Source organism: Myotis lucifugus, unplaced genomic scaffold, assembly GCF_000147115.1.
Source record: "Myotis lucifugus unplaced genomic scaffold, Myoluc2.0 scaffold_2, whole genome shotgun sequence".
Taxonomy (NCBI): Eukaryota; Metazoa; Chordata; class Mammalia; order Chiroptera; family Vespertilionidae; genus Myotis; species Myotis lucifugus.
The window spans coordinates 21,032,036-21,045,741 of NW_005871050.1; the positions used below are offsets into that span (position 1 = coordinate 21,032,036).

The following is a 13,706-nucleotide window of genomic DNA, read 5'->3' on the forward strand; positions in this document are numbered from 1 at the left end:
AATGCCCCCCCCCAGCCTGATTCCCCCCAACTTGCCCCCTATGCCAGTGTGCTCGCTCCCAATGGCCGCCCCTGCTGGCCTGCTCGCCCCCAAACTGCTCCCCCTGGTGGCCTGTTTGCCCCCACTTTCCCTTCCAATGGGCCTGCTCACCACCAACTGCCCCCCTGGTGGCCTGCTCACTCCAAACTGCCCCCCCCCCCCCCGCCGACCTGATCATCCCCAACGGCCCGCCCCCCACTGGCCTGATCACCCACAACTGCCCTCCCCTCTTGACCTTCTAATCGCCTCTATCTTGGCCCCGCCACCATGGCTTTGTCTAGAAGAACGTCCGGAAGGTCTCCTGGAAGGTCTCCCAGTCTAATTAGCATATTACCCTTTTATTAGTATAGAGGCCTGGTGCATGGGTGGGGGCCGGCTGGTTTGCCCTGAAGGGTGTCCCAGATCAGGGTGGGGGGTTCCCTTGGGGCGTGGGGCGGCCTGGGCAAGGGGCCTGTGGTGGTTTTGCAGGCCAGCCACACCCCCATGGGGTGAGGGTCCCCGCTGGGGGGGCGTGGCCAGCCTGGGTGAGGGGCTGAGGGCTGTTTTCAAGCTGGCCACACCCCCTTCAGGGTGGGGGTTCTCGCTGGGATGACTGGCCAGCCTGGGTGAGGGGCTGATGGCTGTTTGCAGGCTGGCCATGCTCCCCAGCAGGGACCCTCACCCCATGGGGGCATGGCCAGCCTGAGTTGAGGGGCTGATGGCTGTTTTCTGTTTTCAGGCTGGCCACGTCCCCCGGTTACCCAAGCCCCCAGCCCCTCCTTGAGCAGGGCCCAGGCCCTCAGCCACTCTTTCAGCGGCGGCCAGGGCGGGCAGGAAGCTTGGCTTCCTCTGTCGCCCGAGGCAACCCAAGCCTCCTGCTGCTCCAGCTCCATGGTCGCCGCCATCTTTGTTGGGTTATTTTGCATACTTGCCCTGATTGGCTGGTGGGCGTAGCAGAGGGATGGTCAATTTGCATGTTTCCCTTTTATTAGTGTAGATATTATTTACTAGTGATAGGCCAAAATCCTGGGTGCCATCCTTGATTCTTACCTCTTGTTTACTCCACTGTATTATTTTTGGATACTTAGTACTAGAGTTTATACAGAATAATAAACTGGGAATAATTTTGTTTTTAGAATTTCAGATTAATTGTAAGCAGTAATTTTTAACTCCTAGGATTCTGAAGTTATAAGAATAAGAGACACAACCCTGAATGTAAAATAAAAAAAGCAATGACTTATTTTTTTCTTCCTTGATACAACTGCATGATGCTTGGGTGTCAAGAGTAGGTAAGCCCGGATACTGAGAAAATTCTGTTTCAAGTTCAGATTTTTGTTCCTTGTAATTCGGACTATCCTTTTAAATAGTTATTCAGAATCTTATGGTGGAAGGAAGAAGGATCCAAATTAACTTTCATATTATATAATCATAATTGATGTTTTCTTTTGCCAATTATAAAATTTTGCACTAGGTGAGTATACACACACACACACACACACACACATATATATTTATATATAATGTTAATACATGTATATTAATGTTCTGAGTAGAGAATTTACTACTTTGCTAAGTAAATAGGACTACACCCCTCAGAGTGAGAAAGTTGAGCATTAGTAGGAGGCTATTCTTATGATGGCAGATCAGAAACTAAATGAGGTACAGTAGCTAAGCTACAGTGTGGATGTTTTTTCTGACAGAGATAAATAATTATGTTACGTTTTTAACCAAATAAGTATAATAAGCTAGTATAAGCAAAATATATTTCCATGATAAGGTAGCCAGCTAGTGTGACAATTGTTTAGGCAGGGATTCTCAACAGGTGTAGGAGAGTTTTCACCCCAGGGGACATTTTTTGGCTGCCAGGACTAGAGGGTGCTCCTGGCATCTAGTAGGTAGATGCTGGAGATGCTGCTAAATATCTTACAGTGCACAGGGTAGCCCCACACCACAAATAGTGATACAGACCAAAAGGTCAACAGTGCTTTGAGAAACTCCTTTAGGGTGTTTTTTTTGACCTGCCACATGATCACCTAAATATTTTTCAGAATTTCATTTAACAAATAAACCTTTGATAGAGGTGTAATGGTTATAATAATTTCATGATTTTATTTTTGTGAAAACTTCAACGAAGGGAAGTATATTTGTGTGCACTTGGAATAATTTAGGAGAGGAAACAATCAAGGATGAATGCCAAGTTTCTGGCTTGAGCAACTCATCAGGATGTTGGTGACATTATTTGAAATGAGAGAAACAGATGTGTGGAACAAAATCTTCAGTTCAGATTTGACGTTTGTAGAATTTGAAGTACCTGAGAGATATCGAGAGGAAGTCCTAAAGATCAGAATTTAGGTGTTCAGACATATCTTTAAATTGAAATTTGTCAGTATATGAATATACATTAGTCCTGAGATTAGAGGAAATCACCCACCAGAATGTATATCTTTTTTTAAAGTATATTTTTATTGATTTCAGAGAGGTAGGGAGCGGGAGAGAGAGATAGAAACATCAATGATTAGAGAGAATCATTGATTGGCTGCCTCCTGTATGCCCCCTACTGGGATCGAGCCCTCAACCCGGACATGTGCCCTGACTAGAATCGAACCGTGACCTCCTAGTTCATAGGTCGATCAATGCTCAACCACTGAGCCACACCGGCCAGGCATCTTAAGAAGGAAAGAGTACCTTATAGCACAGTGCTTAGGAACACCAACATTCACAATATGAGTGGAGGAGAATCTAGCAAGAGACTAAGAAGTAGCCAGAGATAAAATAGGAAGTGATCCAGAAGTGTAATCTTCCAAGCCAAGGGAAGAGAAATGTCTTTAGGTGGATGAATGGTTGTTGATATGGAGGCTGTTGTTGACTTTGGTCATACCCATGAGAGTGACTAGAAACCCAATTACAGTGGGTTGCGAATTCCATGTTAAGTAAGAAATTTAGTTGTGTTGTAGATTTATGTAAATTTGGCTGTGAAGGCCTTCAAGGTTATAGTGAATACTGTTTTATAATACATTAAATAATTGCTTGGATTCTAAGTGATTCAGCAAGTATGAAAATAGTTCTGTATTACCACAGATAAAGGTGTATGTTTGACACTAAAACATTACTTTTGTTTTTCAGACCTTTCAAGAAATCGTTTTGCAGAAATTCCTTCTGATATCTGGTTATTTGCACCTCTTGAAACATTAAATTTATACCATAATTGCATTAAAACCATTCCTGAAGCCATTAAAAACCTGCAGATGTTAACGTACCTTAACATTAGGTAAGGAAGTAACTTTTGGGATACATTTTGGTTTTTATCATAGTTTTAATCCTTTTAGTAGCAAAGGAATGTGTTTGGTTTGGCTATGTAGCCTATATTTATCTCAGTAGTATCTTATTTGTATTTTTTATATGTCCACACTACTGTATAGGCCTTTAGTCTTATTTTTGAGAGCAATGCTTTTCAAACTAATGTGCACGGGAATCACCTGGGGATTAAAACAGGATTCTGATTTTATAGGTCTGCAGTGGGACCTGCATTTCTAACAAGCCACTTGGTAATGCACATGCCTGCTGGTCCTTAAATCACTTTGAATAGCAAGGCTTTACATCAGAAATATTTTACTGAAATCATAGCACCACAATACCGATTTATTTATATGCATCCTCAGTTAAATAAACAATCCTTGTGATATTTTTCACACTCCTGTGACTTTCTGTTGCTACTTCAAGGATGGATAGATTGGGATGGGAATGGTGGAACATTAAGAGGTGGATGACAGTTGATGTTAATATTGAATAAGTGCTTACTGTGTGCCGGGCGGTGTTACAAATATTTTACACATATTACCTCATGTTCACAACAGCATTTTGAGATATGTACTTTTATTATCCCTGTACTTTTATTATTACAGATGAGGAAACTGAAGCACAGAGAAGTTAACTATTTGCCCAAAGTTCTATAGGGTGTCTCCCAGAAAATGTATAAACACACTTTGAATAATTATTAAGGCAGTGTTTTTTGAAATACATTTCATTTTCGCCCTAGCCGATTTGGATCAGTGGATAGAGCATCAGCCTGTGGACTGAAGGGTCCTGGGTTCGATTCCAGTCAAGGGCACATGCCTGGATTGTGGACTCAATCCCCAGTAGGGGGCGTGCAGGAGGCAGCCGATCAATGGTTCTCTCTCATCATTGATGTTTCTATCTCTCTCTCCCTTCCTCTCTGAAATCAATAAAAAAATATTTTTTTAAAAATAAAAATAAATTAAAAATGACATACATTTCATTTTCAAGTGAGATACTTAAACAGTGGATAGCCCAATTGATATTTCTTTTCAGATTTAACCCATTGGAATTAATAATTATTCAAAGTATGTATACATTTTGGGAGACACCGTGTGTGTGTGTGTGTGTGTGTGTGTGTGTGTGTGTGTGTATACATATATATATATATATATATATATATATATATATATATATATAGCCAAGATTATAATAAAGTAATATGGCTGTAGAAATCTCATTCTTAAGCTATTACCCTATATTTATAACAGAGTGAACATTTAATAAGAATAAGAAAAAGAATGCCCTGTTAAATGAGTGACATTGAATGGAAACTGCTGTATTGTGACAATTTTAGAATTGTTTTCTTATTTTTCTTTTTTATGGAGTTGTAAGGGATAGTTTATTTCCCTTCCTTAGTGAAGTTAATTGTTTAAATTCCCATATAGGGAAGTAGTAAATATAAGTAATATACAAAAATAATAATGCTCCTTTCTTGTTGTGATATATTATTATATATGTTTCCCCCAGTGGTGTCACCTGGTTGTACATACTATTTTAACCGAAACTACTTTACACCTTAAAATACATGAGAGAGATTTATTTCGATAGATGTCAGTCATTTGGGTGCTCCTTTCCTTGACCTGGCTTGGGAGAAGTTTGAGGAAAGTGAGGAAAGTTCATCTTTGTTTCATTTTATTCTTTTAAGGAAAAAAAGTGATTTGTCCAAAATTGAAGTACATTTCTATACAGGCATGCCTCAGAGATATTGTGGGTTCTGTTCCAGACCACCACATTAAAGTAGGTATCTTTTTGCTGGTGGAGGGTCTTGCCTTCATTTGTAGAAAATGCAACACCTGTGAGGTGCTATAACTCTAAGCACAATCAAACGAGGTATGCCTGTAATTTTATTAAAACTCTCTGATTCTTTCTTGTTTTGATCTATAAAAGTTAACTTCTGATTTTTGTTTACAGTCACAGACATTTTGAACAACCTCTATTGAAGTAACATTTGTTCTAGTGACTGACTTCCTTTGACTGTCTCTAAAACATGTGGCCAAAAAAGTAAAGATTAATGACTTACTATAGTTATGCATAAAGAAATAAATTCTGCAGAAAGCTTACTGTGCTAATTCAATGAACCTGGTTATTAAGGGAAGCAAATAAGTCAGTTTTTAAATGTTTTTTTTTAATCTGAGAGAGATTAGAATGTTTGTGTATGTGCCATTATTTTTTCTACTTTATTTTTTATTTTGGTGAAAATATCTTTGAGAAACTTTTAAGATGATTTTTAAGCTTCTCCCCTTCCTGTATACTACCTCCTTTTTAAGTAGAATCATGCAGGAAGATCCTTGTGTGCTTCATCCTGCTTGATCCTAAAAGTGTCAAGAGTTGTGACAGGCCCTTAGCATACTTGACATTCCAGCAGCCTGGCCAGGATTCCTGTTCTAGTAACATTGTCTTTTTTTTTTTAAAGTCTACTGCCAGGTCTAAAGCCAGTCTAATGTTTCTGGATGTCCCCTGCAGGCATAAAATGGGGTGAAAGTTTTTGAAATCCTCTGTTAGGGTAACACTGGGCTTTTGTTGTACACAGTACACAAAATGGTAGGTACATACAAGTCTATAAATATCACTTTGAAAAACAGGAAAAATAATAACTCATTGCTCATGAATGCTTGGTATAGTGTGTAAATGTAATGGTACACTTTATATAGTTTGGTAGTAGGATTTTCTTAGTCCATTCGGACTGCTATAACAATACCATAGACTGAGTGGTTTATAAAACAACAGAAACTTTTCACAGTTCTGGAGGCTGAGAAATCCAAAATCAAGGCGCCAGCAAATTTAGTGTCTGGTGAGGACTCGCATCCTGGTTCATAGATGGCCATCTAGCTGTGTCCTCACATGATAGCAGGGGTTAGGGAGCTCTCAGGGGCCTCTTTTATAAGGCTACTGAAACCATTCATGAGGGCTCTGCCCTCATGACTTAATCACCTCCCAAAGGCCCCAACTAATATCATCACCTTGGGGATTAGGTTTCTACACTGTAATTTCAGGAGAGGGCGCAGCATATTCAGTCTATAGTGGGGATCATTTAGATCAGTCTGTATTGGTGTATAAATTTGACCACAGTAGTCTGAGGGTAAGGAACTCAGGGCCAGATAGCCTGGATATGAATGCTGGTTTTCCCACTTACCAGCTGCGTGATTTTGAGGAGTTTAATATCTTTTTTTCACTGTTTCATCACCTGTAAAATAGGCATCATGATAGTATTTATCTTTCTAAAGTAGATTATTGTGAGTGTTAGTTGAGTTAATTCATGTGAGGTGTTCTGAACATGGCCTGGCACATAGTAAACACTCAATAAATGTTAATTGTTGTTGTATTTAAGTGTATCTACAGAGATAAAAATGTATGAACTTTGAACCGCGATAAAGGTGCTAGTAGGCTGTTCTATCATAAACTTATAGAAAAAGGAAATAAGTTAGGCTTATTACATGTTTTCAAAGATATAATCCTATTCATTCTTTCATAAATTTAAACATAGTAGTACGTGCAAATTCATCCTTGGAGCCATATCCTTGTTAAAGGCATGGAGTTACTGATTATAGTGAAGTTATAGTAGAGAGCAAGGTTCTGGCATTCTTCAGCTCAGAAGAATGATTTTGGGTTTTGAGAACTGGTGGTGTATAATGTCTCTAATAATTACCTATCTTGTGGGGTTAACGTGAGGATTAAATGAGATAGTGCATATAAAGATTTTAGTCTGATACAAACTAAGCTTTCATTAAGTGATAGTTATTATTTAGTCAAAGCTTCTTATTTACTTTTGAGGTGATTTGTTCTTTTTCAGCATAACGTGTCAGGTTTCAGACATACTTCTCATAATAAGACTTTCTTATTCTTTTCAGTCGAAATCTTTTATCAACGTTGCCAAAATACTTATTTGATCTTCCTCTTAAAGTTTTGGTCATCAGTAATAATAAACTGGTATCCATTCCAGAAGAAATTGGGAAGTTAAAAGATTTAATGGAATTGGTGAGTAAAACAGTTGTATTGATTGTATATAATATACATAAATACATGCCTTTATATTTTGGAATATTACTCATTTCTTTATGTAATTTCACTCGAATTTTTAAGAAAAGAATAACTTGATATATGCCTAAGGTCACTTTAGGAAAATTTCTAAATACTATTGCTTATCTGATTTTAGCTCACAGCCAATCAGTCCTCAGCAGAGGCTTACTTCTCTTAAGAAATGCTTTTCAAACGAATAAGCATTTGTCTGCCCATTTTGTGGAAAGTAAAGGTCTTACCAGTAAAAAATACAGGTTTTTTTTTTTTTTTAAGGTTTTACAGGGCTGCTATGAGAGCTTCAGAGAAAGGGGATAAACAGTAGAGTGAACAAAACTCATGTGATTTTATAACAGTTTTTGGGACCAAGAGGCCATTATATACAATTGACTGTAGAAATATAGGAATAATTTAAAGGACATTGAACTCTGAGAGGACCATAGTCAGATCTTCATGGCACTGAGCTGATTTTCACATTTATATTACTTCCACTTTATACAATATACCATGCCGTTTATTTTTATCTTGTTTTATCTTGAGTAATGCTTTCCTAATACATGGATATTTAAAAAATATTCTTAAGTGCGACTTTATTATGTGTGGATGGCCAAAAATTTTCTTGAGGAACTTATTTATAATTTTATAATGGGAAATTAATATGCTAATAGAATGTAATGAACAGAAATTTCAGGAATGTCTTGCTTTTATTCATTAAGGAATACCTGCATGTGCAATCATTGCACAAGGAAACTTCCTTGAACTTAGTCTTGCTATGTTTTAGAACCAGATAATTTTAAGGTTTATAAATGATCAGATATAAGCACTTCCTAATGCAGGAAATCCTTACCACTCTAGCTGAATATGTTCAATGGTGGCAAGTGTGTGTGTGTGTGTGTGTGTGTGTGAGAGAGAGAGAGAGAGAGAGAGAGAGAGAGAGAGAGAGAGAGAGAGAATGTCCTGATTCTTTTTTGCAAAACTATTTGTTATCCTTTTTATTTTGCACTAAAATCCGTGCCTCTATCATTTTTTATCTACTGGTCCTCGGACTACCTTGCGAAGTATAGATCATGAAAACTTTGCTTCCCTTCTGATGTTTGTAATCTTTTGTGTGTCTACTCTCCATTTTTCCAAACTCTAAGGCCTGTTTGTTTGTAGCTTAAACATCTTTATTCCTTTTATTCCTTTTTATATTTCTGTTCTTTATTTTTATTTTTAACTATTTCTGTCTCGAAAATGTTCTTTTATTAAGGTCTCTTTTAATGTTATACTCACCAATGAACAGAAGAGTTCAGATGTTGATCTAACGAATTTATAATAAAAGAGAACCATTACTTTCTTTGACCTAGACACTTAATATTTTTAAAGATTTTATATATGTTATACTTTTAGATTCTGTGGCTCTATTGTTTCTTTTTCTTTTTTTCATTCAATTTTTGGACTTGTGTTCTAAATTGTATTACATGAGATGGTTTTGGGATAAGTGAAATTTCAAAAATATTTAGGATTTTTAAATTTTTTAAAAAATTATCTTTATTGTTGAATGTATTACAGATGTCCCCCCCTTCCCCCCCATTGACCCCCCTCCACCCTGCTCCCCCCTCAGGCCTTCACCACACTGTTGTCTGTGTTCATGGGTTATGCATATATGCATATAAATTCTTTGGTCAATCTCTTCCCTCCTCCCTTCCTTCCATCTGAGATTAGCCAGTCTGTCCCATCCTTCCATGTCTCTGGAACTATATATTCTAGTATTTTTATTTAAATAGGATATTTGTTACCAGAACCCCATTGATTTTCTTTGGGTCTGCCTGCCTGTGTTCATTGGCCCAAAGAAATACACAAGCAGGAGTTTGAAGTATAGAAAGAGAAAATAATTTAATAATAATTGTCTCTCCAATACGGACAGGGCACTTTAGCTCTAAATAAAACAACTCTGCGATGGCATGTATGTTACAGATAATATAGGGCTAAATCACAAGATACTATGGGTTGGGGGTTCGGGATCATGCTGGGAGCTGATTGGTCAGAAGTGAGGTAAGGGTAATCATTTCTTTAGGCCTTGAGGACAGCTCTGACGTCTTTTCTGACCTCCCTTTGTTTAGTCTCATGGAAAAGTAGCCAAGGCGTCATTCTGCTTTAGGGCTCAGCAACTGAAACATAGCTTAGGTCAAGATGTTATCTTTAGTCAGCCAGAGGCCCAGGCCTTGTGACCATTAGTCAGGTCTGGACTACTATCTTCATCTGCTTCAGAGGTTGCTGATTATCTGGGGGAAAGGCTATTTCTCTAGGGGGTATATATATAGAGAGGGATATGTTTTCTAGAGCTAGAATTTATAACTAAAATTAATCAAAGTCATATTTTAAAATCTTAAATATCATAGTTTTACTAGGCATTATAAAATTATTGTGCTATAAACTCTTGAAATCAGTAACAGTGGATATATAACATTAGGATGGCTAATTGACAATTATAAATCACATAGTGAATTTGTGGGTTTACCTGTCATTAGAATATTTTCCTATGACACTATTCCACAAGAATTTGGTGGCCAACTACAGTTAAATTCTGTCATTAGAAGCCTAGGAAATACTCTCAGACCTCCAACCCCCAGCAGAGTATTTTGTAGAGTATCCATTGGTTGAATGGGTCAGTTTCCTGTGCTTAGTTTTATTTGTTCTGGGAAAAGGTAGCTATCTATCAAATTGCTATAGATTTTCTATAACAAAATCTTCAGTATTAGACACCTTTGGGAGAAAGCAATAGTAGTTACTTTAAAGGACATTTTCCCAAACTTTTATTATTTGTCATTTGGATAATAGTCTATTCTCAACACAGCCGCTAAGTGGTCCTGTCGAAACATAAGTCAGGTCAAGTCATACCTCTGTTTAAAAGTTTCTGGTTCTTGCCCATATTTCTCTGAGTAAAAGCCAAAGTTGTGCCCCCCCCCCCCATCGTCTTCCTCTTGTGCTCTTCCCTATAGTTACACTGTATTCCTTGCTGTTCTTAGTAGGTCAGGCACGCTTTGCTTAAGAGCCTTTCCATTTATTGTTCCTTCTGTCTGGGATATGTTTTTCCTATTAATTTTATTTTGTATTGGTTTTAGGTGTACAGCTTAGTGGTTAGACAATATTTTTCAGTACCCTAACTGGCACCATACATACATAGTTACCACAATATTATTGACTAGGAATAGTCTTTTCTTATATATTTGCATGGATCACACTCTCAGCTCTGACAAGACTGCTGAAATAATAGCTTCTCCATGAGACAATTTAAATTGCTAATATCACACCCTACTATCAATAGCACACTGCCATTTGCCTTTGCCCTGCTGTGTTTTCTTAAAAAATAGCACTTATCATCTTCTAGCATATTATATAATCTCCCCATTGCTAGAATGTAAGCTCCATAAAAAGCTGTGAGGGCAGGAATTTTTGTTTGCTTTATTCCTTGATGTGTCCCGTGGGGGAAGAAGAAACTTTCCTCTACCCACAAGGTTCTTCTGGCTGGTCTAATAATCAAATAGACATGAGACAGATTACCAAGAGAAAACGACCACATTTAATACATACAAATGTATTGGGATTCCATGTACATGAGAGAGTCAGAGACCCATATTCAGGAGAGGTTCAGAGACAGAAAGGGAACATTGGTGGGCATATATGACATTCTGAGCTAGGGATGAGTTAATGTACCCTGGGGCTTCAGAAGGTCACTGCAGAGTGAGCCCATGTTCAGTGATTAATAGTTTGCCTTGCCATGTAGATTGATAAAAAGACATTTCTGATGATAACTCTTATCATGGGCCAGGCTCCTAATTTAAATTCTAGATAATTAAGGAGGGGGAGAGGGGACAGTAGTTTCTCTTGAGCCCTCATGGTCTCAGTTGCCTTTAGCTCAAAATAATCCACATACCACTGAGGCACATTGGGGGTGGCGCCTTCTGAGTTTCCATAGTCCCTAGCAACTAGATCAGTGCCTAGCAAATAGTTGGTATTTCATAAATATTCATTGTTGAATAAAGATGCCTTTGAAAGAAGTATGTAAGATACATTTTCCTAATAATCTTTAGGTTAGATGATTAGATATTCTTTAATATTTCTTTGAATTACCTTCCTGCCATTTTTACTTTTGATAAGAATGAATATATCTTTCATTCCTTTCCCTCCAAGCTAATAAAATGTCCAGTGAAAGTTGGAAATTGGGGGCAGTTGTGGTAGAATATGAATTTCATTTGCAGTGTGTCTGGAATGAGTGCTGAGATCTTGTTGCAGATGTTTTCCCACTTTTTGTTGATGTGGTAATAAGAAAGGGGAGGGAGAGCACAATTAACTTTAAGCTGTTATTTATCCTCTTTTTATGGAAATGTGGTATTGTTTATCTTTAAATCAGGGCTTGCATTTTAATTTAACCCTGAGACATTTCCTACTCAGATTTCCTAGATTGTCTTTGGGTTGTGAGCCATAAACTTTGTGTTTGTAATCCCTCATATTTTGCATCCTTTTGAGAAAGAGGCTTAGTTAAATCAATCCTGGCCATAGATTTTAGTTCTTCAGCTCACATGTATAAATCCTTGACTTCCTCTGCTTCTGCCCAACCAAGTATCTTAAAACAACTATAATTGACAGATTATCACAATGGTTGATAGTTGTCTTTTATTTTACCTCTAAATTAAGAACACTTGGATCACCCTTACTTCTGGTTTTAGTTGATGAGAGTGGTCTTTAGTTGAGATTTTCAAATGGCAGATTGATGTAGTATTAAATTATAACCTCAAATTTTTGCACAAAAAATTCATGTTAAATATACTAGGTTAACATCATGATGTAATATAAATAGAAATCTACCAGATAATCCATCTTTAGAAAAACAACATTAAATATAACTTTTGCAACACTAGAGTAGATGATGCAGAGGATCAAATCAGCTGTTTGGAGGCAGAAAACACCCAATCAGAACACCAAAAACAAAAAAGAATCCAAGAAAATGAACATAGTGCAAGGAGCCTCAGTGAAAACTTCAGATGTACCAACATTTGCAACTTGGGGATGCTGGAAGGAGAAGAGAACAAAGAATTGAAAACCTACTTGAAAAAAATAATGGAAAACTCTAACCTGGTGAAAAAAATAGATGGTACAAATCCAGGAAGTATAGAGAGTCCCAAACAAGATGAACCCAAAGTGGCCCATTCCAAGACACTTTATAATTAAAACTAGAGGCCCGGTGCATGAAATTCGTGCACGGGGGAGTGTGTCCCTCAGCCCAGCCTGCACCCTCTCCAATCTGGGACCCCTTGGGGGATGTCTGACTGCCTGTTTAGGCCCTCTCAGAATCCAGGACTGCTGGCTCCCAACTGCTTGCCTGCCTGCCTGCCTGATTGCCCCTAACCACTCCCCTACCAACCTGATCGATGCCTAACTGTTCCCCTGCCAGCCCGATTGCCCCTAACTGTTCTCCCCTGCTGGCCTGGTCACCCCCAACTGCCCTCCCCTGATGGCCTGGTTGCCCCTAACTGCCCTCCCTGCTGGCCTGGTCACCCCTAACTGCTCTCCCCTGTAGGCCTGGGTCCCCCCCAACTGCCCTCCCCTGCAGGCCTGGTCGCCCCCAACTGCCCTCCTCTGCAGGCCTGGTCCCCCCCAACTGCCCTCCCCTGCAGGCCTGATCGCCCCCAACTGCCATCCTTTTCAGGCCTGGTCCCTCCGAACTGCCCTCCCTGCTGGCCTGATTGCCCGCACTGCCCTCCCCTGCTGGCCATCTTTTGTGTTGGAGTGATGGTCAGTTTGAATATTACTCTTTTATTAGACAGTATGCCAAAGGTTAAAGACAAAGAGAAAATTACAAAAGCAGCAAGAGAAAAACAGTTAGTTACCTACAAGGGAGCCACCCTTAAGACTGTCAGCTGATTTCTCAACAGAAACTTTGCAAGTCATAAGGGACTGGCAAGAAATATTCAAAGTGATGAATACCAAGAACCTACTACCAAGATTACTCTACCCAGCAAAGCTATCATTTAGAATTGAAGGACAGATAAAGAGCTTCCCAGACAAGAAAAAGCTAAAGGAGTTCATCGTCACCAAACCAGTATTACAGGAAATGTTAAAGGGTTTCTTTAAGAAGAGAAAAAGATTTAAAAAAATATAAATATAAAATGGCAATAAGTACATATCTATCAACAATTACTTTAAATGCAAATGGATTAAATATTCTAATCAAAAGACACTGGCTGAATGGATAATAAAGCAAGATATATATATATGTGTGTGTATATATATCGTATATATTTTGTATATATATAATATGTCATATGTACATATATATTTTATATTATATATATATA

The 13,706-nt window shown here is 38.4% G+C and overlaps 1 protein-coding gene across 1 annotated transcript in view; it reads left to right on the forward strand.

Moving 5' to 3' along the window:
* LRCH2 (leucine rich repeats and calponin homology domain containing 2) overlaps positions 1-13,706 on the forward strand; it is a 104,553-nt gene that overhangs the window by 28,626 nt on the left and 62,221 nt on the right. Inside the window, exons 2-3 of the mRNA XM_006082204.3 lie at positions 3,142-3,286; positions 7,203-7,329. Coding sequence (XP_006082266.1) covers positions 3,142-3,286; positions 7,203-7,329 — 272 coding nt within the window. The remainder of the gene's footprint in view (positions 1-3,141; positions 3,287-7,202; positions 7,330-13,706) is intronic.